Source organism: Peromyscus leucopus, chromosome 16_21 (genome assembly GCF_004664715.2).
Source record: "Peromyscus leucopus breed LL Stock chromosome 16_21, UCI_PerLeu_2.1, whole genome shotgun sequence".
In the NCBI taxonomy this organism is placed as follows: Eukaryota; Metazoa; Chordata; class Mammalia; order Rodentia; family Cricetidae; genus Peromyscus; species Peromyscus leucopus.
The window spans coordinates 25,440,587-25,461,891 of NC_051084.1; the positions used below are offsets into that span (position 1 = coordinate 25,440,587).

The 21,305-nt window shown below is 48.7% G+C and overlaps 1 protein-coding gene across 1 annotated transcript in view; it reads right to left on the bottom strand.

Moving 5' to 3' along the window:
- The window catches only part of Ccdc6 (coiled-coil domain containing 6), a 100,533-nt gene that overhangs the window by 14,716 nt on the left and 64,512 nt on the right, over positions 1-21,305 (bottom strand). The window contains 3 exon segments of the mRNA XM_028877252.2: positions 870-1,026; positions 6,809-6,969; positions 8,784-8,887. Of these exon segments, the coding sequence (XP_028733085.1) occupies positions 870-1,026; positions 6,809-6,969; positions 8,784-8,887 (422 nt within the window).

Sequence of the window (21,305 nt, forward strand, 5' to 3'; positions counted from 1 at the left end):
TGATCAAGATCCTAAGAGTTATTTCCAAAGGATACGGATGCACGGACGAGCTAAATGCTAAACTCAGCGGGTTAAAAACAAAGATAGCAAAGGGGGTGGGGGACTGCTGGGTGGGGTGGGGTGTGAGAGTGATCACACATGGGGGATGAAAATGGCCCAAATTCAATCTACAAATGTTTGAAATCATCAAGGAATTTTAAAGAAGAGCTTGGCATAGCGTATTGACAAATGAGGTTAACATAAATATTCTAAAAGGGGAAAAAAAAAATCACTGAAATGTTTGCAATTCAATTAAAGCAGATTTGGAGAAAATCCTGCTAAATGTGCCTGTGATATTTGTATCTAAGTACGTGAACTTATTTATTCCTGTTACTAGAAATAGGAGCAGCAGCAAATGCATGTCTCTAGTATCTTTGCTTGCATTTAAATATCAACGTTGAAAATTTAAAAACAAAACAAATGCCAGCTTGGCCTCCATTTCTCTCCCTCGCACGCCATTCCAGAAGGGCAGCTTCTCCTCCAGGGTAAGCAGAGTATTCAATCCCACACATACCCTACTGTGGGTACATGCTTTAACTTGGGGGGGGGGGGTTATTCATCACCACAGCCCGTATGACATTTAAGCTCTCCTCTTCTAGAATATATCATTTTAAAATCAATGTATGGATACGGGTGTTTCTGCCTGCAAGTATGCCAGCACCCAAGCTACAGCCCTGGTGCCCATGGATAAGAGCACCGGATCCTCTGGGACTCGAGCTATAAAGGGTGCGTGTTTGTGTGTGTGTGTGTGTGTGTGTGTGTGTGTGTGTGCGTGCGCGCGCACGCGCGTGTGCAGGGGATGGGGTGGGGGGAGCATGCAGGGTGCAAACCTTTCGTCATCCATTTCCAGGCTGGACTCGCTCTCGGAGAGCTGGCGACAGAGTGCTTCCCTCCTCTCCATCTCCCGCTGGAGCTTCCGCTGCAGTCTGAGGTTCTCTTCCCTCATGTGCCTCTCCTCCTCCAAGTACTGGGCCATCTTCTCCGAATCTGAAGAGCCACAGCGCGCAATTAAGACCGTGTCGTGGGCAATCATCCCCCCACCCCTCACAGGAGTCCGGGGTTTAAAGTTTATCCTCAGCATCAGGTTCACAAGTGAGGTCCAGTTAGCAAATGATCTAACAGGCAGAGCGGACAGGCTCGGCGGCTTCACCCCATCCCCCTCGCACTCGCAGGACACAGGACGAGGGCTCTAGGTGATGACGTGACAGAATTGGGCTGAGTTTCATTCACCACCTTGCCAGACTTCCTTCTCCACGGTGGAAGCTTGGAGAGCAGGGAGTCTAGTTAGGGGGACAGACTGGCCCACCGGTTGCCCTATAGGCTGTCTGTCCACTCTAGCCAGGCCACCTGGGGGGTGGGGGCGTCACCCTCAATAGCACATCCACCGTGCATGGTGGGCGAGCACCACCAGAAGCACTGTGCTAGTGGGACACTTTTGGTGGCAGATAACATTCTTGTAAAACACAACTTCACACAGTGAGCGAAAAGCTCTTGTTCCACTAAGTGTGTGTAAGCCTCATCCAGGCGTGTGGATAATCTTTGGGAACTGCTTCATGCCCATCAACCACGTGGGTTCTGAGGATCGAACTCAGGTCCTCAGGCTTGGTGGCAAGTGCCTTTACCCACTCAGCCCGCCTGCCCAATAATGACTTCTGATGACAATTATTCAATGATTTCCAAGTACATATCATTACAGAATATACAAAAGCTTTTAAACTTTATTTCTTAATTTAAAAAAATTGTTTTATTCTAAATTATGCATAGATGTGTGCCTGTGGGTTAGTATATGCACCAGAATACAATGCCCATGTAAGCACGAAGACATCCCATGTCCTAGTGCTGAAATCGCAGTTGCTAGGAATTGAACTAAGATCCTCTGGGTGGGCAGTAAGCAGTCTTAACCACTGAGCCATCTCTCCAGCCTGGTCTCTCCCTGTTTCAGAAATTAAAATACTCAGATTATCAGACACCATTATGTCCACTAAACACTAAATCTCTCAGCTGTTTTGAATACAGCCAGAAACCCCCGCTGCCTAATCCATATGCGAAGTCTTTTTAATTGAAGTGATGCTGGGAAAATACTTACAAAGCTCACTTTTAATATGAACAGCTTAAATTAAGTCTCCCCAAGTATGCTTGTGTGCAGATTTCTCATTGAGCTCAACAGGAAGTACCAGGTGGCCCTGGGCATACCTAATGCTTGCTCAAACTCAGATGGCGACTACAGAGCAAGTTCCCAGAACAGTGATTTAAGAGGAAATGTTATTTTTCAAAGAAAACTGCTATTCAGGCTGGACACGGGATACATGCCTATATTCCCAGCACCCAGGGTTAAGGCAGGAGAGCTGAGAGTTTGAGGTCAGCCTGGGCTACATAATGAGACCCTGTCTCAAACAAACAAAAATACAATAGAACAAAACTAAAAGGAGAGGTCAATGTGTTAGGATATGGGGACTTGGCAGAGGAACGCTAGGCCAGTAACTTAGAGGTAAGAATGTCACCTCAGGAAGGACTTCAGGACTTCCTGTCAATACATCAACTCAACTCAGATACATTAGCAGGCCCCAAGTGCAAGTTCTCCAGTGTCAAGACCCAGGCACCGGAGGCTGGAACCAAGGCATTCCTTGGGTGCCCTCTGCTGGTACTGTCTCTTTCCTCTCCCACACAGCTCTCTAGTCCTGGGGGTCCACGGTTTGTACAGCCCTCATCGTCTACTACCTCCTGAAATCGAACCTCAGCCATCCGGTGAGGATGGCCACCCAAACCAGTTTCAAAGCAATGCCCCCACAAGCAGATGGTTTTCCGTCCCCTTCCCAGCCTATAGACCACACGGGGACCAAGCCCCAGCCGAGTCTGAGGCTCAACCCAAACTGAGAACTCCTGAGAGATTCAAGTGTTTATGAGTCAGGGATGGGCTGAGGGGCTAAGGCCACAGCTACACCCAAGGAGGTGCAGGCCGCCTGATGTACAGAGTTGGAGACAGAGGATAGGACGGGTCAGTAACACATTGTCCTCTAAGCCTTACTGACACCAGCTGAGCTGATTGGTGCTGATGGCCTCTTTGGGCCAGCCTTTTCTGTCCTGGAGGGGGTGGGGTGGGGGATCACACTAGCATTCCCTGACCCCTTCAGCAAGATCTGCAGGCCCTTCCAAGACCAAGCAGTGCAGTGAGTGCTAAGGGATGAGAATACAGCACCCTTCCCTTGGAGGTGACTAGCCAAGCATGAAGGAGGAAGGAAAAAGGGAGCTGGGTGCCCTGGAAGAGGGGATAAAAACACGCTGCCTATCCAGCCCAGAACAAACTGGCACTGAGAACATTTTGATTTAGCTCATCCGGTGTCATGGAGTATCTGCAGCAGTTACCTGAGATACACCTCAGAATTCCCTGGATTAAAAACAAACATTTCAGAGGACTACCGTCTAGGCCTGGAAGAACTCAGAAAACCACCCAGCGCTGGCAGGAACGATGGCGGTGCTGGCGGACTCATCCCCCACCTACCGCATGACACCAAGACAAAAGGGATTTTGTATGTGTGATCAAATTAAGGATTCAGGATGGTGAGATAATCCTGGATTATCGGGGTAGGTAGAAGATAATCACAAGGCTTAGCCAGCGTGAAAAGGAGACCTGAACAGGGAGAGGATATGGGAGAAACTTCCCCACAAGGAAGAGCCACAGTGGAGGTATGGATGGAGCCTGAAGAGTCACAGACCAAGAGGAGAGCCTCAGAGTCTCCGGACATCTCCAGAGATACATAGTGCTACATACTATATAGACAGCCTTGGAAGCCCCCCACATGTCAGACTTCCGGCCTCCAGAGCTACAAAATAATCCATCTGTGCCCTTCTGAGCCACTGTGCCTAGGCTTGTTGCAGCAACAAGAGAGAACACGCCATACTTTTGAAAGACTCCAGGATTTTGAGATATCATCCAGGACAGAACACTGAACCTCTACTTGTAATACTCTTCAATGGAGAAGTGAGTGAGCCATTGAGATCATCAGTGTGCCTTCTACTGAGTGGACTGGTCTGTCTGGGGTCTGTCCAAGGCACTTGTGCACAGGGAGATGTGCACACACAAGCGTGCTCACTGCAGCTCGAGGACAACACCACACGGGGTCATTTGGGGCCGGGGAGATGGCCCTTCAGGTTAAGAGGCACACCTACCACCACGCTTGCTAGCCCGAGCTGGACCCCTCGACTCACACGGTGAAAGGAGAGAACCTACTCCTAACAAGCTGTTCTCTAACCAACATATGAGCACCCGGCCATGTGCTAAATAAATACATGTAATAAAAATATTTAGAAAGGGGATCCTTTGTACGGAGCACTGAATGGGTAGAATAGTCAGCCTTTAAGGGAGGGCCCAAGGCAGCTGTGTAGGCAGCCGGGAGAAGAACTGCAACACTAGCTGTTTTAAAGTGATTTTGCCGGGCGGTGGTGGCGCACACCTTTACTCTAGCACTCGGGAGGCAGAGGCAGGTGGATCTCTGTGAGTTCAAGGCTGACCTGGTCTACTGAGCGAGTTCCGGGACAGTCAGGACTACACAGAGAAAACCTGTCCTGAAAAAAACAAAACAAAAAAGTGTTTTCAAAGAGAAAGATGCAGAAGGTCATGCTCACTGCGCAACTCTGGGTATGAAGCAATTCTGGCGCATGCACACATCTGTGTGAACACTAAGTATTTGCCTGTGCAAACTGCTCACCTGGCAGAAACAGGGGATTGGGAAGCCCTTCCCCCCACTACATTACCTCAAGGAAGAAATGTCTGCAACCAAACATCAGAAGTAGGGCAGACCCCTAAAAATGCAGAGAGACCCAGACAAGTTCAGCAACCCAGTACCTTGATTTCTACTCCATACCCTGCCTGGCCTTTTCCAAACATTAAGTCTAAATTTCAAAAGCATTTATTCTGCAAATACCATGGGCAAATGTCAGCTGAGATTAGATTCAGCAGTAAGGAAGGCAAACACTCTTCACAGCCCTCCCTTCATAGTCCAGAAGCGCAGGGAGGGCTCCTGTGCAGATTCATTAGCACATCATACAGATAAACATGATTACAAAGGTCACCTGGCCTGACAGTTTTAATTGCCAATTGGATACTGTCTAGAACTCTAACAGGCAGAAATGCAAATATTCTAAAACACTTGTGTCTTTTATTCTCACTATCAGACTACTGAAACAGTGTGCACCAAGGAAATTGTAATTTCCCCAGGAATCTCATACTGGTAGAAGGGAAGGGCAACCGAGAGAGCTGGCGGGGGAAACCTGTCTCCCTGGAAGAGATTTCACACTCTACAGGTTGAGACGGAAACCCAGACAAAGACGCACCCACGGCGGGAGGGACCACACCTGGACCAGAACTGCTTAGATGTGCAAATCCGTGGTCCCAGGGAAGGGTGCTGTACTCGCATCCCTTAGCACTTCACTGCACTGCTTGGTCTTGGAAGGGCCTGCAGATCTTGCTGAAGGCGGCAGGGAGTGCTAGTGTAGTTTTTCCCAGGGCAGAAAAGGCTGGCCCAAAGAGGCCATCAGCACCGATCAGCTCAGCTGGTGTCAGTAAGGCTTAGAGGACAATGTGTTACTGACCCGTTCTATCCTCTGTCTCCAACTCTGTGTATCAGGCAGCCTGCACCTCCTTGGGTGTAGCTGTGGCATTAGCCCCTCGGTCCTCATCCCTGACTCATACATAAGCTCTTTGTCCCCTTCCCCAAGGTGGCCAGTGATTAAACCTTCCTCTCCTGCTTTCCACTGTGAATTTGACCTTTTTACTGCCTCACTGAGGACAGGTAGTCAGACCCGATTTGGGGTTACAGGTTGTGACCCACTCCCCCAGCCAAGTTCGGTAACAGAACCATGTGGAAAGGGGCCTCAGAAAAGTGTATGAGAAGGATTATTTTAATTATATTAATGGATGTGGGAGGACATGCATGGTGAGTGGCACCGCTTTCTTGAGGTCTAGGGTCAGAGTCAGGTCCTGGTAGGTAGGCTGATTCTGCTGTAGCGGATGACCCCACACTTGAGTACCTAGAGAGCTCGAGGGGGTTCAGGGAGTTAAATAAAATGCAGACACAAAGTTGGAAGTGTGGTGATGGAGGGTGGGTGTGGCAGGAGTTACGAGGAGGCGTGAATGGTGACAATAATCAAAATACATGACATGAAATCATCAAAGCAGCAATAATATATATAAATACTATATAAATATATAAATACTATATAAAATATATAAATACTATATATTATAAATATCATAAATACTATATAGACATCATATAAATTATATATGTGTGTGTGTATATATATATATATATATATGAAGGTAGCTGAGCATAGGTATGCATTAATTAACTGTTCTCTGTTTCCAACTATGGGTGTGATGTGACCGGTTTCTCCATGACTTCCCATGTCATGATGAGCTGTAATCTGTGTGCCAAATAAGCACGTTCTCCCTTAAGTCAGAGAATTTTATCTCAGCAAGGAAGGAAGAAGGAAGATACCTGGGATCCCGATAATTCAGTGTCTCCCTCTTGAGATGATCAGAATTATCTTCTGGAAGTATTCTAAATTACGGGCCCTCCCCTACGATAGCTTCCTTTTAAAAAATGCATCCCAGAAATGACAGGTACTCGTGTACCAATGTCTACGTGTCACTAATAAGGCACACTGTGAGTACGGCTAGGCAGGTTCACCGGTAAGTGCAGAGACTGATGTGGGCCTGGTACACGCACTGATCTGACAGACAGGAACGAGGGGACGGGACGCCACGTACGCTGTAACTGGGCTGCTCGAAGCTGCTTCTTCAGCCGCTCCACTTCATTCTTTAAAAACCTGATATGCCTCATCATGTTCTCAGGAGAATCGATCTCCATGGAGATGTCTCTAGGCGATGGCGGGGCGGACACAGGCTGGTCTAATTTCTCCTGTAGAATTCTTCACAGGAAAGAGAAGGAAAAAGAAAGAAAGAAAAAAACAACAACAATGAAGAACAGTTTGCATGCAATAGAAGACTCTGCGACATTCGAGCTGAGGGCTGGCCTGAAAAGCATCCACAGGACAGACGGATGCCTGTCTGTCTCACCACCTCTCTGCCCATCCTCAGTTACAAGTATCACAGGTCAAACAGGCAGAATGGCAAGATCTCATTTCTTTTGTGTTTATTGTGTGCTCTCGGGTTAGCACAGGTGCACACGTGCCACCCACACGTGGAGGTCAGAGGGCGCTCCCAGGTGTGGGTCCTCCCTTCCCCCTGGTTCACAACAAGGTCTCTTGTTCTCTGCTGCTAAGCAAGGTAAACTGGCCAGGGCTTCTGGGAATTCTGTCTCCACCTCCCACCTTGCTTTAGGAGCACGTTTGCGGTTACACGCAGGGGCTAGCGTGTAACTAGCGTGTCCGGCTGCTGTCAGTCCTGGGAATCTGAACTCAGGTCCTCACGCTTTGTGCAGCAAGTACGGCACCACCGAGCCACCATCCCTGTTCCTTCTGCTCTGTGAGTGACCCTGGCAGCCGACCGTAACTGTGAAGTCTGTGGATCGCGTTTCCCGTTCCTATGCCCAGAGTCCAGCAAACATTCAGAGACCTAGCTGATGATGTAACTTAGAAAAGGCTCCATCGCATTTTACCTACACAATGACCATTTCTTACAGCTAAGTTCAGTAACAATACAATTATAATATGTATGTAAAAGCCTCCGACTGCGTTCCAAAAGGCAGGCTAACTGCAACAATCTCTCACCTCCCTCTCTAAGCCGCTGGGGCTCCCGGGGTTTGCTTTATATTGAATTATTTACCTCTCAATTTGCTCAACTGCAAAACTGACCGACCTGTAGTTCCTACCCTCGCTGAGGAAATTAACAGGGAAATATGGTCGCAATCACAAGGTAACTTCATAATTCAGTTTATTGGAACTGCTACCATGATGCGGACTGATTATGGCTGGAGGGTTTCTCCTAGACATACAGTTAGAATCTTCACGTTTCTTAGGCTCTGTGGTTTGGTTTGGTGTTTGTATTTCGACACGTGAACTCGGAACAGCGTGGAACAGCTCTTTGAAACCAGCGACATACAGCATAGGCTTCTGGGAGGCAAACCCAAGATTCTGGGGCAGGGGGCTAATAATCAGCTTCAAAGGAAACTCGCCTTTACCCCACACAAAGCTCTGAGACAGGTTCTTCTTGCTATTTTTATACGCTCTGTCCCTTCTAACCCCAAAGTACAGAGCGGTCAAAAACAAGGACCAAGGCAATCTGCAACCAGGCAATTTGGGAACTGTCTGTTGCTGGGTGATGCTTTACATCTGTGTATGTACACTGAACACACAAGTATTAAATATCCACAGGTATCTATTTACAGTGGGTTTAAAAGCTAATGGATAGCCATTTTTCTACTCAGGTCTCCCAACTAAGTCAATCCTAGAGATGTGCACTAATTAATAGGTGACCTGCGGCACTCAAGGTCGACTTCCGCCTTGGCCTTGTACCAGCCAATGAAATAATCCCTATGTGTGGCAGGAGAAAAGCCAAGCAGAGAGAGGAGACCGCCAGCGGAGAGACCAACATGTATTTCCTTTAACAAGTTAGGATGGTGTGTATCACCCAAGCAATGCAAATGTCTCACTGTTATCCTAGTAACAGTCAGGAACCCTCCAAACAAGCGCGCGTGCGCGCGCACACGCACGCACGCACGCACGCACGCACGCACGCACGCACACACGCACGCACACGCACAGGTGAGTGAGGCTAAACAGACCTCTTTTCAGCTTCCAGCTTATCCATCCTCTTCCACAGCCGATTCACCAGCGCCTCTTGCTCTTGCTCCAGGGTGTTTTCCAGGTCAATCTTCTCCCGTCTCAACTAGAGGAAAAGGGAACAGCTTTACTGAGAATAGCAGGGCACTGGAGCATCCTTGACTGGATCTCACCAGGTGGAAGGGATGAGGAAAGAGCTGGAGGAATAGCTTTGGAATGACTGGGCCCTGGATACAACTATTTTCCTGTAACTGTAACCACTTCAGCAAGACGGCCAACCCGGCGCTAATTCACCGCCATAATCAGACTCACCTCTGTTTCTCAAACAGCCGAGAGAGAACCAAGTGGCTGTGATCACAAACCCTGCGTCACATATCTGGGTTCAAATCCCAGCTCCACCAATGGTCAGCTGGAAGAATGGGAAGTTATGAGATGGGAATTCACCATTTGTAAAGGATGAGCATAACGTCTGGGTGACTGAGTTTAAGTGACTTAACTTAGGCATCATTAATAAGTGTTACTTAGAATCCTGTGCTCGATATTTGTCACGGTCACTGGTTATTTGTTTTATCCCGTTCCAGTCATCTAGGATGTAACTCCCCAGGTCCCTGTTCTTGATATATATATATCTCAAAACTATAGTAGTATATCACAACCAAGATACTAACATATATATATATACATATACTAACATATATACTAACACATATATATATCACAACCAAGATACTAACATATATATATATACTAACATATATATACTAACATATATATGTTAGTATCTTGGTTGTGATATACTACTATACTTTTGTGAGATGCTATTGTATTTCATTCACTTTTATTACCAAAATATCTTATACAAAGTAAGGGGTGTCATTATGAGACCCGTGCACACCCATGTAATATGCTGTGACTATATGCACCCCAGTCCCACCACCCTCCTCTCATCTCCCTTCACCCTCCTCTGTTTTGTTCATGACTGAATCCTAAGTGTCTAGACTCAAGACTTAATCAGTAAAACAGTGGCGGGTTTTTTTGGACAAGCGAATGAGCCAAGATCATATAGGAAACAGAAAGTCTCTTGTGTGCGTGGTGGAATGTGGCTTTGCAGAACAGCTCAGGGGCAACCAACAGGAGGGAGCAGAGTCAAAATACTTCAGAAGCCTTGGGTGACCGAGCAGGGAGCTTCGTGAGGTCCCTGGGTAGCTTGAGTGCCAGGTAAGAATGGCTTCCACCTCAAAAAATACAAAAAATGCTCAGTAATTCTGTAATTATCTCCTCTATACCCTTCTCAGGTTTTTTCTGTTCGTTTTATTTAGTTTTAAACTCAGAGTTCCCACAACCGGCACCCTCTCTACCCACAGTCAAAAATCTACATATCAGGCCAAGCTGCCCCCCGCCACACACACACAGGTTATTCTGCAGCCCCTAGGATCCAGGGCTAGAGCTCAGCAGCAGAGAGCTCATTTGAAAAGCTGCTTCCTAATTAAGTCTTTCAGTGGCATGCCCAATTCTTCACTGGTGTTCAGCAGTTCCACTCCTCATTTCGGGTTAATTAACGTCAGACTGGGAGTCCTATTATAGTCCCCCATTAAACCTGGAACTTCCTCGGTGGGTAAACAGTGTATGGAAGTCTGCCCGGGATATGAGATCCCCTGGCTTGTCAGGCTTGTGTCTGGGGAGTACAGAAAAGGGCAGGGAGGCCCAGCTCCACTGTGGCTCCCTCCCACTGTTCACTTCCCTATTAGAGCAGACTGAGAAAACCTGTAATCCCAGCACTCAGAGGCTAAGGCAGGGGGATGGAGAGCATGAGGTCCAAACTGAAATGAAACAAAATGCATAATAAAATAGAGGACTCATCCTGGAGAGGGGACGGGGGAAAGGGATGCTCAGTAACAAACCCAAATGAGAACTCCGCCCTTTCACACCGGGTTCGGCTGTGAGACTCACAAAAGTTTTCCCAATCCACTTTGCAAAGGTTTAGTCTGAGCCCAATTTCATCAGTGCCACTAAGAGAAAATACACTTCGAACTTCAAAGATCAGACCCCTCAAACAAAACGTGGAAAGCAGCCGGTTAGAACTCAGACATCACTAATCTAGGCGTTAATGAGAGGAAGCCTTCCCTACAAGTGGAACAGACGCAAAGTCTCTTACAACGAAGCTTCTCTCAAAGTTTGCTCCTCAGGAACCACATGGCAGAAGAGAACTGACTTCTGCTGATTTTTCATGTGACCTCCACACACATGCCATGGTACATACCACCTCCCCCCCAAATAAATAATTGTAATTCAAATTAAAAAGAGAAGGAAGACAAAAAGCACTATCGATGCTATGCTGGGAGCTGGCTCCGGAGACAAAACACTCACCGTGCAAGAAGGAGGCCCATGATTTGGATCCCCATCATTCCCACGGCGTGGAAGTCTATCTGTAATCCCAGGGCTCAGGAGGAAAGAGTACTGGGGCATGCTGGTCCCTAGGGCAAGCCGGCTAGCTCCATGGACCCAATCGGCAGGTTCCAGATTCAATGAGAGAGGCTGCCTCAGTAAATAAAGTGGAGTGACCCAAGAAGACACCTGACCACACACACACACACACACACACACACACACACACACACACACACTCTGTAAGTAACTCATGAAGTGCTAGGTGTGCCCAAGTCTGAAGCCACCACATAGCAAGCCCCCACTCACGCCAAGTATATAGGGAACATAATCTATTCAAATACAAGCACTCCATCAACCAAACATGTAGGCAGGATTCGTTTATCTTGGTTGACTGAGATGAAGACAAAGCCTAAGAAAACATGAGACTTCGGAGCAGTTACAGCTGAAGGTCAGACTAGCTCAGCCCACTCCGACCACTAGTCTTTGTTTGTTTGTTGTTTTGTTTTGTTTTTTGCTTTTCGAGACAGGGTTTCTCTGTGTAGCTTTGCGCCTTTCCTGGAACTCACTTGGTAGCCCAGGCTGGCCTCGAACTCACAGAGATCCGCCTGCCTCTGCCTCCCAAGTGCTGGGATTAAAGGCGTGCGCCACCACCGCCCGGCTCACTAGTCTTTTTAATATTGTCTATGACCAGGTATCCAGAGTGCTGACCTAGTTAGTGGTAGATCAGACCCACTTGGAAAAATACAAGCGGAGTATTTAGAAAATGACCCAGGCACATCAGGAACGAGCTATGTGTTCTTCACTGCTGGAGTAAGGATGCCATAGGTCTTTGTCTCATTCTGTCGTCCTTCCCTGTAAGCTAACCCAACTTTTTACATACACATCAGAAGAAAGGACCTCAGAGGACTCATGAGGGGTCACAACAGCTGCTGACAGCACAGTGGAACCCCTGCCTGATGACATACCCTTCACAGAGCAAACCTGCAGAGACAAGCCGGAACCTAAGCGTAGCCTCTGCTGGTTTCTGGTGAGTACTCAGCCCTGGCAACTCTCCTCCTAGCAGGGAACACCGCTGATTCTGGCCCTTGCGTCCAGAAAACAGTCCTTAAACAACAACAACAACAACAACAAAACCCACACAGTCCATTTGTGTTAGTTCTAGATCGAGACCCTGCCGCTGCCCCTCCCCCTGACCTGATCAACCAATCAGCAACTGTTTCAGAACAAAGGCTATAGGTTCAAGGGTATCCCCCGGGGCTCATACACATGGAAGCTTCAAAGAAGTCAACCAGCAAACATTAAGAGGAGGGAAGGGTGGCCACTTCCAAGTTCCCAAGTTCCAACCATCACTGAAAGTCAGTTACGTACTCCAGAGGCAGAAAATGTTTCTGCACCGGGGGTGAGGGGGTGGGGTGGGAGTGGGGGGCATTGAACAAAACTCTCTAGCATGACAAACAGTTCACTGGAATGAAACGGTCGTCTCTTTTCCTTTCCTGCCTTACCCAATTTTAAAAAACAAACATCTATTTTTGTCATTAAAAGAAGAACATCTAAAGGCATCTAATTTTAGAAGTCTGTAATTTCATAACAGAAGCAATCCAGCAACCACCAATAGCAATCCTGCAATAAATTGGCGTTAATTTATGTGTATTAAGCACCCTTAAGGGGAAGATGGATCATTTCCTACAAGGATGGAAGTGAACAAAGGTTCACCTCCCTGGGAGACTGCGAGGGAGCCCAGAGTTAGGCTTGTATAATACAACCTACATCATTTTTCTTTTTGAAGAACTTTCTTCTAAAACACTGTTTTTCAACCTGTGGCTCATGACACACACGCACGCATGCACGCAAGCACACGGGGGTGGAGAGGGGGGGTGGAGGTTGGGGGGGTGGGGGTTGGGTTATTGAGTGACCCTTTCAGAGGGGTCGCCTAAGACCATCATAAAATGCAGATATTTTTATTATGATTCATAACAGTAGCAAAATTAGTTATGAGGTGGCAACAAAAATAATTTTATGGCTGGGTGGCGGCAGCGGCGGCGGCGGCGGCGGCGGCGGCGGCGGCAGCGGCACACACCTTTAATTCCAGCACTCAGGAGGCAGAGCCAGGCAGATCTTTGTGAGTTCAAGGCCAGCCTAGTCTACAGAGCGAGATCCAGGATAGGTACAAAGCTACACAGAGAAATCTTGTCTCTCAAAACAAAAACAAACAAAAATAATAATTTTGTGGTTGGAGGGGGGGTCACAACATGAAGAACTGTATTAAAGCGTGGCAGCATTAGGCAGGTTGAGAACCACTGTTCTAACATCTGTCTGCCTCTGCCTCCCAAGTGCTGGGATTTAAAAGCATGGGCCACCATGCCCAGTGGGAACTTTAAAAACAAACAACAACAAAAACAGACACATGGGTCTCCCTCCCGTGACATCAGCACTCGACTACACAACCTAGCACGCTGGTGGTCCATAACTCTCCACATTTATTTTTCCTTTCTGACCAAGTAATTACTGTGGATGGAAAGCAGGGTGCAAGCCACTGGGTATGTGTCCTTCACTATGTCAAAAACTCAGCGGAGGGGCTGGGGGGACGGCTCAGTGCTAAAAGTTCTGGCTGCTCTTGCCTGAGGACCTGAGTTCAGTCTCCGGCACCCAAACCTGATGGCTCACAACCCCCCCATCTCCAGCTTCAAGGGATCCACAGCCCTATGCAGGAAGCCCTCCTAAATCACTCCACACGCATATCAATATGTATCACATACATATCAATAAATTTAAATCTAAAAAAAAAAAAAAAAAAAAAAAAAGGCAGTGGCCAAGTCCTTACAGAAATCCTACCAGCGACTGCCACAAGCCTCGGTTCATTTACTGTTGGGGGAGGCTGGTAGTGGAGGGACAACTCGCACGCGTCAGCTCTCTGTTCACCATGCAAGGCCTGGGGCTCAAACTCAGGTCATCAGGCTTGGCGACAAGCTCCCTTAACCGGAAGCAATCTTGCTAGCCCTAAAACGATGTTCTTTAAGGAAATAAAGCCAACGAAACTTCCCGAGATGCACTGTATCCAAAACTCGAGTTTGCTTAACACGAAACCACTTATTATCACCACATTCATCCCACTGCCCTGTGTGGGGCCGCATTTAGCCCTTCATTTATTTCCCGCGTGGGCACCGCTCAGCGCCGTCTCCCCTAAGTCAACCGACATCCATCAGGATCTCAGCAGGTACCCGATGCACTTCAAATGATAAGCAGACAATCTCGGGATGTGGGGGGGGGGGGCTCTGGATTTCACCACCCTCGCCACAGCACCCTAGTGCCCTTTATTAGACCCCCGAGGCCTGATCATCCAATGTCCACCCCTGGATGAAGAGACGTTGCCTCTCCCTATGCAGGACAGACGCTGTGAAGGTCCGTCACGTACCGCCACCTGTGTGAAGGGACCCATGTGGAAATATTACCGGACGCTACAAAATAAGGCTAAACAAGAAGAAGGACCACAGTGGAGTTTTTGTAACTTAAGTGAAATGTCCCTTTCAACGGCTGCAGCACACACGACCTCTCTTCCCTGACGGCAGTGCTCAGAGACCTCTCAGTTGACGCTGTGACATCTCAGCAGCTCAATTCGACAGAACAGATGGAGTATGGAGACTGCCAAGGCTTCTTGAGGGGAGGTAATGACCCCAGTTCATCTACCTCCAGGGCGTAAGGATCTGACATATTCTTCAGCATGGCTGGAGGGGTCTCCATCCCTCTCCTGGAGGAGCAGTGGGTAGGCTGGAGGTGTCTCCATCCCTCTCCTGGAGGAGCGTGGGTATGACTCTGGGACCCAAGCTTTGGAAGTAACGGGCATAGCTCCAAAGATTGACTCTCATCCCATTCTGAAATGACAGACTGGCTACTTGCTTTAGGAAAGAGGAAGAGGAGGGAAGCTGAAGACCTATCAACAGCAGCGGGGAGTGGGTGTGGAAACATGGGGGCTGTCATGGTAATATTTCCGTTATCTTTTCGTAACTGTTTTCCAAATATTCGTGGGAGAGCAAGGGATTATCACTACAATGCAAACACTGAGTTTAACGAAAGGTTTCGAAACTTCCAGGATTTGAGGTTGACGTTTGAAATTGAGCTTCAAAACGTGTATGGAGGTCACGGGATTTCACTGCCTGAATGCAGGAGAATGCTCAAGGACTAAAGGTTACTCCTCTACTCTCTGCACCTCAAAACACACAACCAACAGCAGGTACCACCGGCCCCCTTCCAACAGGCCCTTCCAGCTGCGGGAATCTGCAAGGACAGTTGTCAGTGTGAATGGGACGCTAACAGACCCTGTCTGGTCCTCACAGCTACAGCTCTAAGATATACGCTGTTCTCCAACAACAGAAAAGTCAAGGACTTCACTCTTGTATAAATCACAGGCAGGGAGGGACAAGCCGCGCGCACACCGACCAGTGCTCGCTCTCGCTCGTCCACTCACATGACAAAATATGCACTCCGGTGGCTATGTGTTCCGAGTCACGAGTGGGGTGTCACAGTTTGGCTTTTGTTGCGGGCCACTTATCTTTCGGGCAACATAAAAGGCGTTTTGTAGCACATGAACAACCCCAATGCTAAGGGCAAGAACCCCAAAATGTAAATTTAAAATGTATTAAACATTTCCCTGTTTTGCCTAAAAAAAAATGAACGATTGTCAAGCTCACATAGAGACTGGTAGGTAGGGAGAAGGGGGGTTGGTCATGGGGGGCTTAACAGGAAGGGGGTTGGATGAGGAAGTGTCATTCATAGGGGTGTAGGTCACTGACAGGGAGAAGGAAGCCTGACAGGGTAGAATGGGGTGGCAGGGAGGAGGGGGTCCATGGGGCACAGAGGTACTAACAAAGATGAGGAAGGCGGATAAGGATTAAAGGAAGACACAAGGGTGCACGGAAGACAATAATCGGAATGTCGTGTATGCGTGCACGCTGAGTCACAACCTTAATCAATTAAAAAATATAACAAAAAGGAAACTTTTCCCCAAGGACTCCGGCACTGTGCTGTACCGGCCGGTGTAGTTTCCTGCAGCTGGAGATGGCACAGGACACTCGGCCGTGTCCTCAGAAGCTGGGCTCTTATCACGCCCGTGAGTCACCCACCCGCTAGGACTAGGAACTGAGGGTGACAGTTCATGGGACACTGCTAGCACCGAGGTCTGGCCAAAATGACTCACTGTTAACGACGACGAGCGTATGCCCTCAAAATGGCGCTGCCACAGCCAGGAAGGATCGATCCATTTACCACTCCCTAGCATTTCTGTTATCAGCATGGCTGTGCGGCCTGCTGACACTCTGGTGGCCTCCTCGCTGGAACACTGCTGCCTGCCAGGACATCTGTTCCCCTGAACACGACTGGACGCGGGTGTCTCTCTCTAGCTGGTCTGGGCCTGTCTTTTCTGCCTTCATCTAGGCATGTCCCAGTCTCCTCTGCTGCCTGGTGGCTGCTTCCCTCCCTGGCAGGCCTCCATCCAGCACTTCCTTCATCACTGACCACTGGGGACCACTTGGCGACCCAGAACAAGGCTCCAAGCCAGGAAACTTGTATCCTCTTTCCCGGGAGACTGTGACAAACGGAGGGTAAGTGATAAAGACACGAGTTCATAAAGAATCATGTCATCTGAGTAGCACAACTGAGGTACGGGCAAAAACGAAGTCCAAGGAGACGGGTCACCAGGACTTACGAGGAGAGAAGCCTCAGAAAGTGAAGTGTGGGTGAACAGGCTGAGGAGAGGGAAGATGTCTGTTGCTTGTGTTCCTGGAACACAGGTAGCCCCAAATACCCAAAGGGACAGGGAACAACAGTTTTTTGTTTTTGTTTTGTAAGATTTGTTTTATTACGAGCGTTCACACTTATGTCTGTGCAGATGTATGGGCACTCGTGTGTAAGTGTCCAGAGGCCAGAAATGGGCACTGGATCCGTCAGAGCTGGAGGTGCGGGGCGCTTAACCACCAACCCCATAGCTCCCCAGAGTTTTCTTGAGTGTGAGCAGCAGGAAATATTAGATAGAAGGATTTGGATTGTGGAGATAAACAGATAAAAATAAAGGATAGCCTCAAGAGGGCCTGGAACCTATTCCAACGGACTGTCTCTGCCCCAGGGTTTTTATAGAGACGCCAAGGGCTGGAGGAAAAGACCTCCTCCCCCAGCACAGCCAAGTGCAGACCATCTCAGACACCTGCACTCAGGCCCGTGGTCCTGATCATCCTCTGTATGCGGACCTGCTGGGTAAAGCCACGAGGAACCCGAGAACAGGCTCCCACATGGAGGTACAGGTGTTTGTTGAGTTAGCAGCCTTAGGTGGGTGACGGGATTCGAACTCAGTCCTCATGATTAAGCAGCAAGGGCTCTTCGCTGCCGAGCCATCTCTCCAGCTCAACAACCCCCACTGTTTAATGGCAGCTGCTGTGGTACTCGCCACCGGGAACGTGATCGCTGGGTCAGCACAGTGACGTTCCAGGGGAGCTTACGACGGAGAAAACAACAGAGCCAAGCGTGGAATGTTACAACATGTGCAGACGCCTGGCTCACCGGAGGACTGACTGGGAGGCCTGAAGGGGCATGGAAGACAGTGTTCTAGGCAGAGGGAACAAGCCCAAGAAAGCTCTGGAAACAGCAAAGCTTCTGACACACCAGAGCATGTTTTTCCACCTGCAGGTCACAGCCTGTTGCTGGATTGGGAAACTGGCCTCGTCTTTGGTGACCCACATCTTCCAAAAATGAGGCAGGATTGAAGAATCAACGCTCAGCCTGTGAGCGCCTACCTTCTTAAAGTCACCGTCACACACGGTGACACAATGGGTCCCGAGCTGGGCTATCATGTGAACTGATTCTTCCTGCACCAGAGGAAGAGAGAGAGGGCCTCCATTTACACGCAGCGTGAGAGAAGTGTGTGTGTGGTGTGTGTAAAAATACTCCCTGAAACCTGCAAATTAGATATTATGCCTATTTCACAAGAAGGTCAAACTATAGGCCTGGGGGTCACAGGGCTCATTCCAGAAGAGAGGGAGAACGGATTCCAGGGAAACATCTGGAAGTTACTTTGGCTGAATAGCTGCCATTATAGTTGTTAATGAAATCAAATGACTGCACCAACCCGGAATCCACCCTTCCCATATGGATTCTGAGAGAGTAGAGACAACTCACATAGGAGGACACTCACAATTCCGTGAATAACTGAAAGTTACATGGGGCCAATTGTGGGAGGGAGGAAAGGAGGGAGGGCGGGTATCTGGCCCATGGCAGGCAACTGTGTGTCGTTCAAGTGTGAGCGGAGTCACATGACTGGATTTACTCCCCTTTCTTCCTGCTTCGTGATTTGAGCATCTATGTTGGGTGTTGGACGGCCACTATTTCTTTCCCTCTTTCACTGGTCCATCTTGTGTTCCTGGAACAAGATACCCAAAGCCAGGGATACACTTTTGGAGGTTCAAAGTCCAAGACTGGGTTCGGTTCTGAGGAGGGTCCCCTGGGTTGGCATCTCAATATGGTGTGTAGCATCATAGTAGGATACTGGACAGACAGACAGATAGGACAGCAGAGGCCCAGGATTGGAATTGCTCTTTCATGACTTGGTCTCTCTCCAACACCAAAACTACAGCACTCTGAAGGCAAGGCCCCCAGTGACCCAACCCCTTCCTCCCAGCTCCTACAGGTCCCAGGCCACGCCAGCAGCACCAACCACATCATCGCACCGACTGGCCACATCCAAGGCCCCGCGGTTCTCATGAGACAGTTTTCTGAGCCAAGTGCTGAGAAGGCCCTGGTAACTAGGGAGCTGGACTCCACCTAATAATCTATATCATGTGACTTGCCTGGTAGACAGGCGAGGACACTTTTACCCAGCTGACAGTAGAAAACATTTCTGGATCAAGACTTTCAGACACAGAAAAAGAAAAGGAAAAACTTCTAAATGTTGTTGCTGTCACCTGAGGAAAATGTGAAGAGCGAGCAAGAGACCTACGGAGACCAAGCTGTTGGGAAAGACCTACTGAGAAGGATCCACAGGCAATGGACAGTGTTGACTAAAGGCACGCTGGCTGGCCAGACTAGTCAGGTTTACTACTGTGTTCAGCAAAGACCCCGCAGGTTACCGTTATTTTCCACAGGCTCTCAAACATCTGCTTATAAATTCTCTTCGGCATCAAGCCTTTAGAAGGTGAAGTAAACCCTAAGTAAACAGGAACTGTGTGGGTTGCTTGAACAGACAGAAGGTGAGTTCCCTGAGGGACACAGAACACGCTCCCTTGTCTAGAACACCAGACTGGGGACGTTCCCTTCGCCCGTCATGTGACCTTCGTAACAGGAGAGAGCTTGGTACCCCTCTCTCTGAGTCCATCTCTGAGAAGGGAGCCCGAGAGGGTCGGGCCACTGACAGGCCAAACTTATCTGTCACTAAGGAACAAGTCCCAAGAGTCTCTCCTCCTCTGCAGAATGTTCTGGAGGAAGTGCAACAGGAAGAAGAGGAGACTGTCGTGACTTCTGAAAGCAGAGCTGATCTCCCCAAATCCTTATTGTCTCGGGTCCCCATAGGGTTTGAGGACGACATTTATCTTTCCAACAACAGGGCCTTTCAAATACGAATTCACAAGCTGCAACAAAAACACCACCAGCAGCAGCAGCTTTGATGATCCAGGAACCTTACTCATTGGGCAGTTACCCTCCCAAGCCTTGATGATGAAAGAATCCAGGCTCCGCATCTAAGAGAAGACCAAACACTGCTCATTAACCTGTCAGGAGGAGGCCCTGACTTTCAACGCCATCAACTGACAGCAAGGGCCCTGTAGAAGTGAGGTCCAGTGTGGCCTCCAGAAGGGGGAGCCCAAGAGCATAGCTCATGGCCAGGTAACCTCTGCTTCATGAAGAACAAGGATGATGCACCTCTTAAAAACCCTTCCAGCCCAAGCTGCACCTTCAAATGAACACAGCCAATACAGAGTTCTGGTGGAACACCTTCCAAGAGCCCTTCCTCAGGTTCAATCCACCGTGTTAATTATGCTAAAATTATGTTTTGTGCAATTTTTAACAGTGACCATGTGATCCAGTGATTTTCATTCCTAGGTAGGTTTTTGAGGTCATACAAGTAGGGGGTTCTTGCTGTTCACACAGGAAAACAACAACAACAACAAAAAATGTACACAAATCTTTGTAAAACACTGTTTAACCATCAACTCAAACATCTATTAGATGAGTGGATAAGTAAGATGTGGTATACTGCATACAGTAGGAAATTATTTGGCCAGAAAAGGGATAGAAGTGTGCAGACTTGGAACACTATGCTAAACGAAGGGTGTCTATCTCAAGAACCCACATGCTGTATGGAGTGAGTTGGAAGAAATGCCCAGAGTAGGCAGATCCAGCTTCCGAAGGCAGTGCAGTGCTTACGGGGAGCGGGACAGACAGGCGGAGGTACAGAGCTTCCGTCTGATCCCGTGGGACTGTTCTAAAATGACTAACGAACAGGGACACAACCGTGAATGTACTAAACGAAGTATGTGATCTGAGAATCACATCTCAATAGAACCGTGTCAAAATGGGGAGGGAAGTGGGGGGGGTGTGGGGGCCAGCAGCTCGGGCTGCTTGTTCAACGCCCACTTAGCATGCAGGAAGGCCTGGGTTTGATTCCCTGGGTTAGAAACTTGGGTGTGGTGATGTGCACCCCTAATGCCACTGGAGGCAGGAGGACCAGACGTTCAAGGTCACCCTCGCTACAACAGTGAGTCTGAGGCCAGCCTGGGCTATCTGATATCTGAGATCCTGTCTTCAAAAACACGACAAAAGGAAAACCTAAACGGAGGAAGCAGCTTCGCACCTGGCTCCTTCCTTTCACACCATCAGGCCCTGAACACTCCTCCCACCTCATGCTATCTTCTAACAGGCAAACGACAGCTCCCTTGTGCTCAAAGCAACACTCAGGACGGTTCTGCCTCACCACGGTGTGTATGTGGGGCCACAGGGCAGAGCACTCTCTCGTAGCAGCTACGGCCACAACAGTGCCTGACTGCAAAAACAAGTGCACACACCATTGACAGCAACAGGCCACGCAGAGCACGGAACAGCACACACCGTCAAAAGCCATGCTGCCTGTAACAGACGGCACAGCACCCCATCACATACCATAC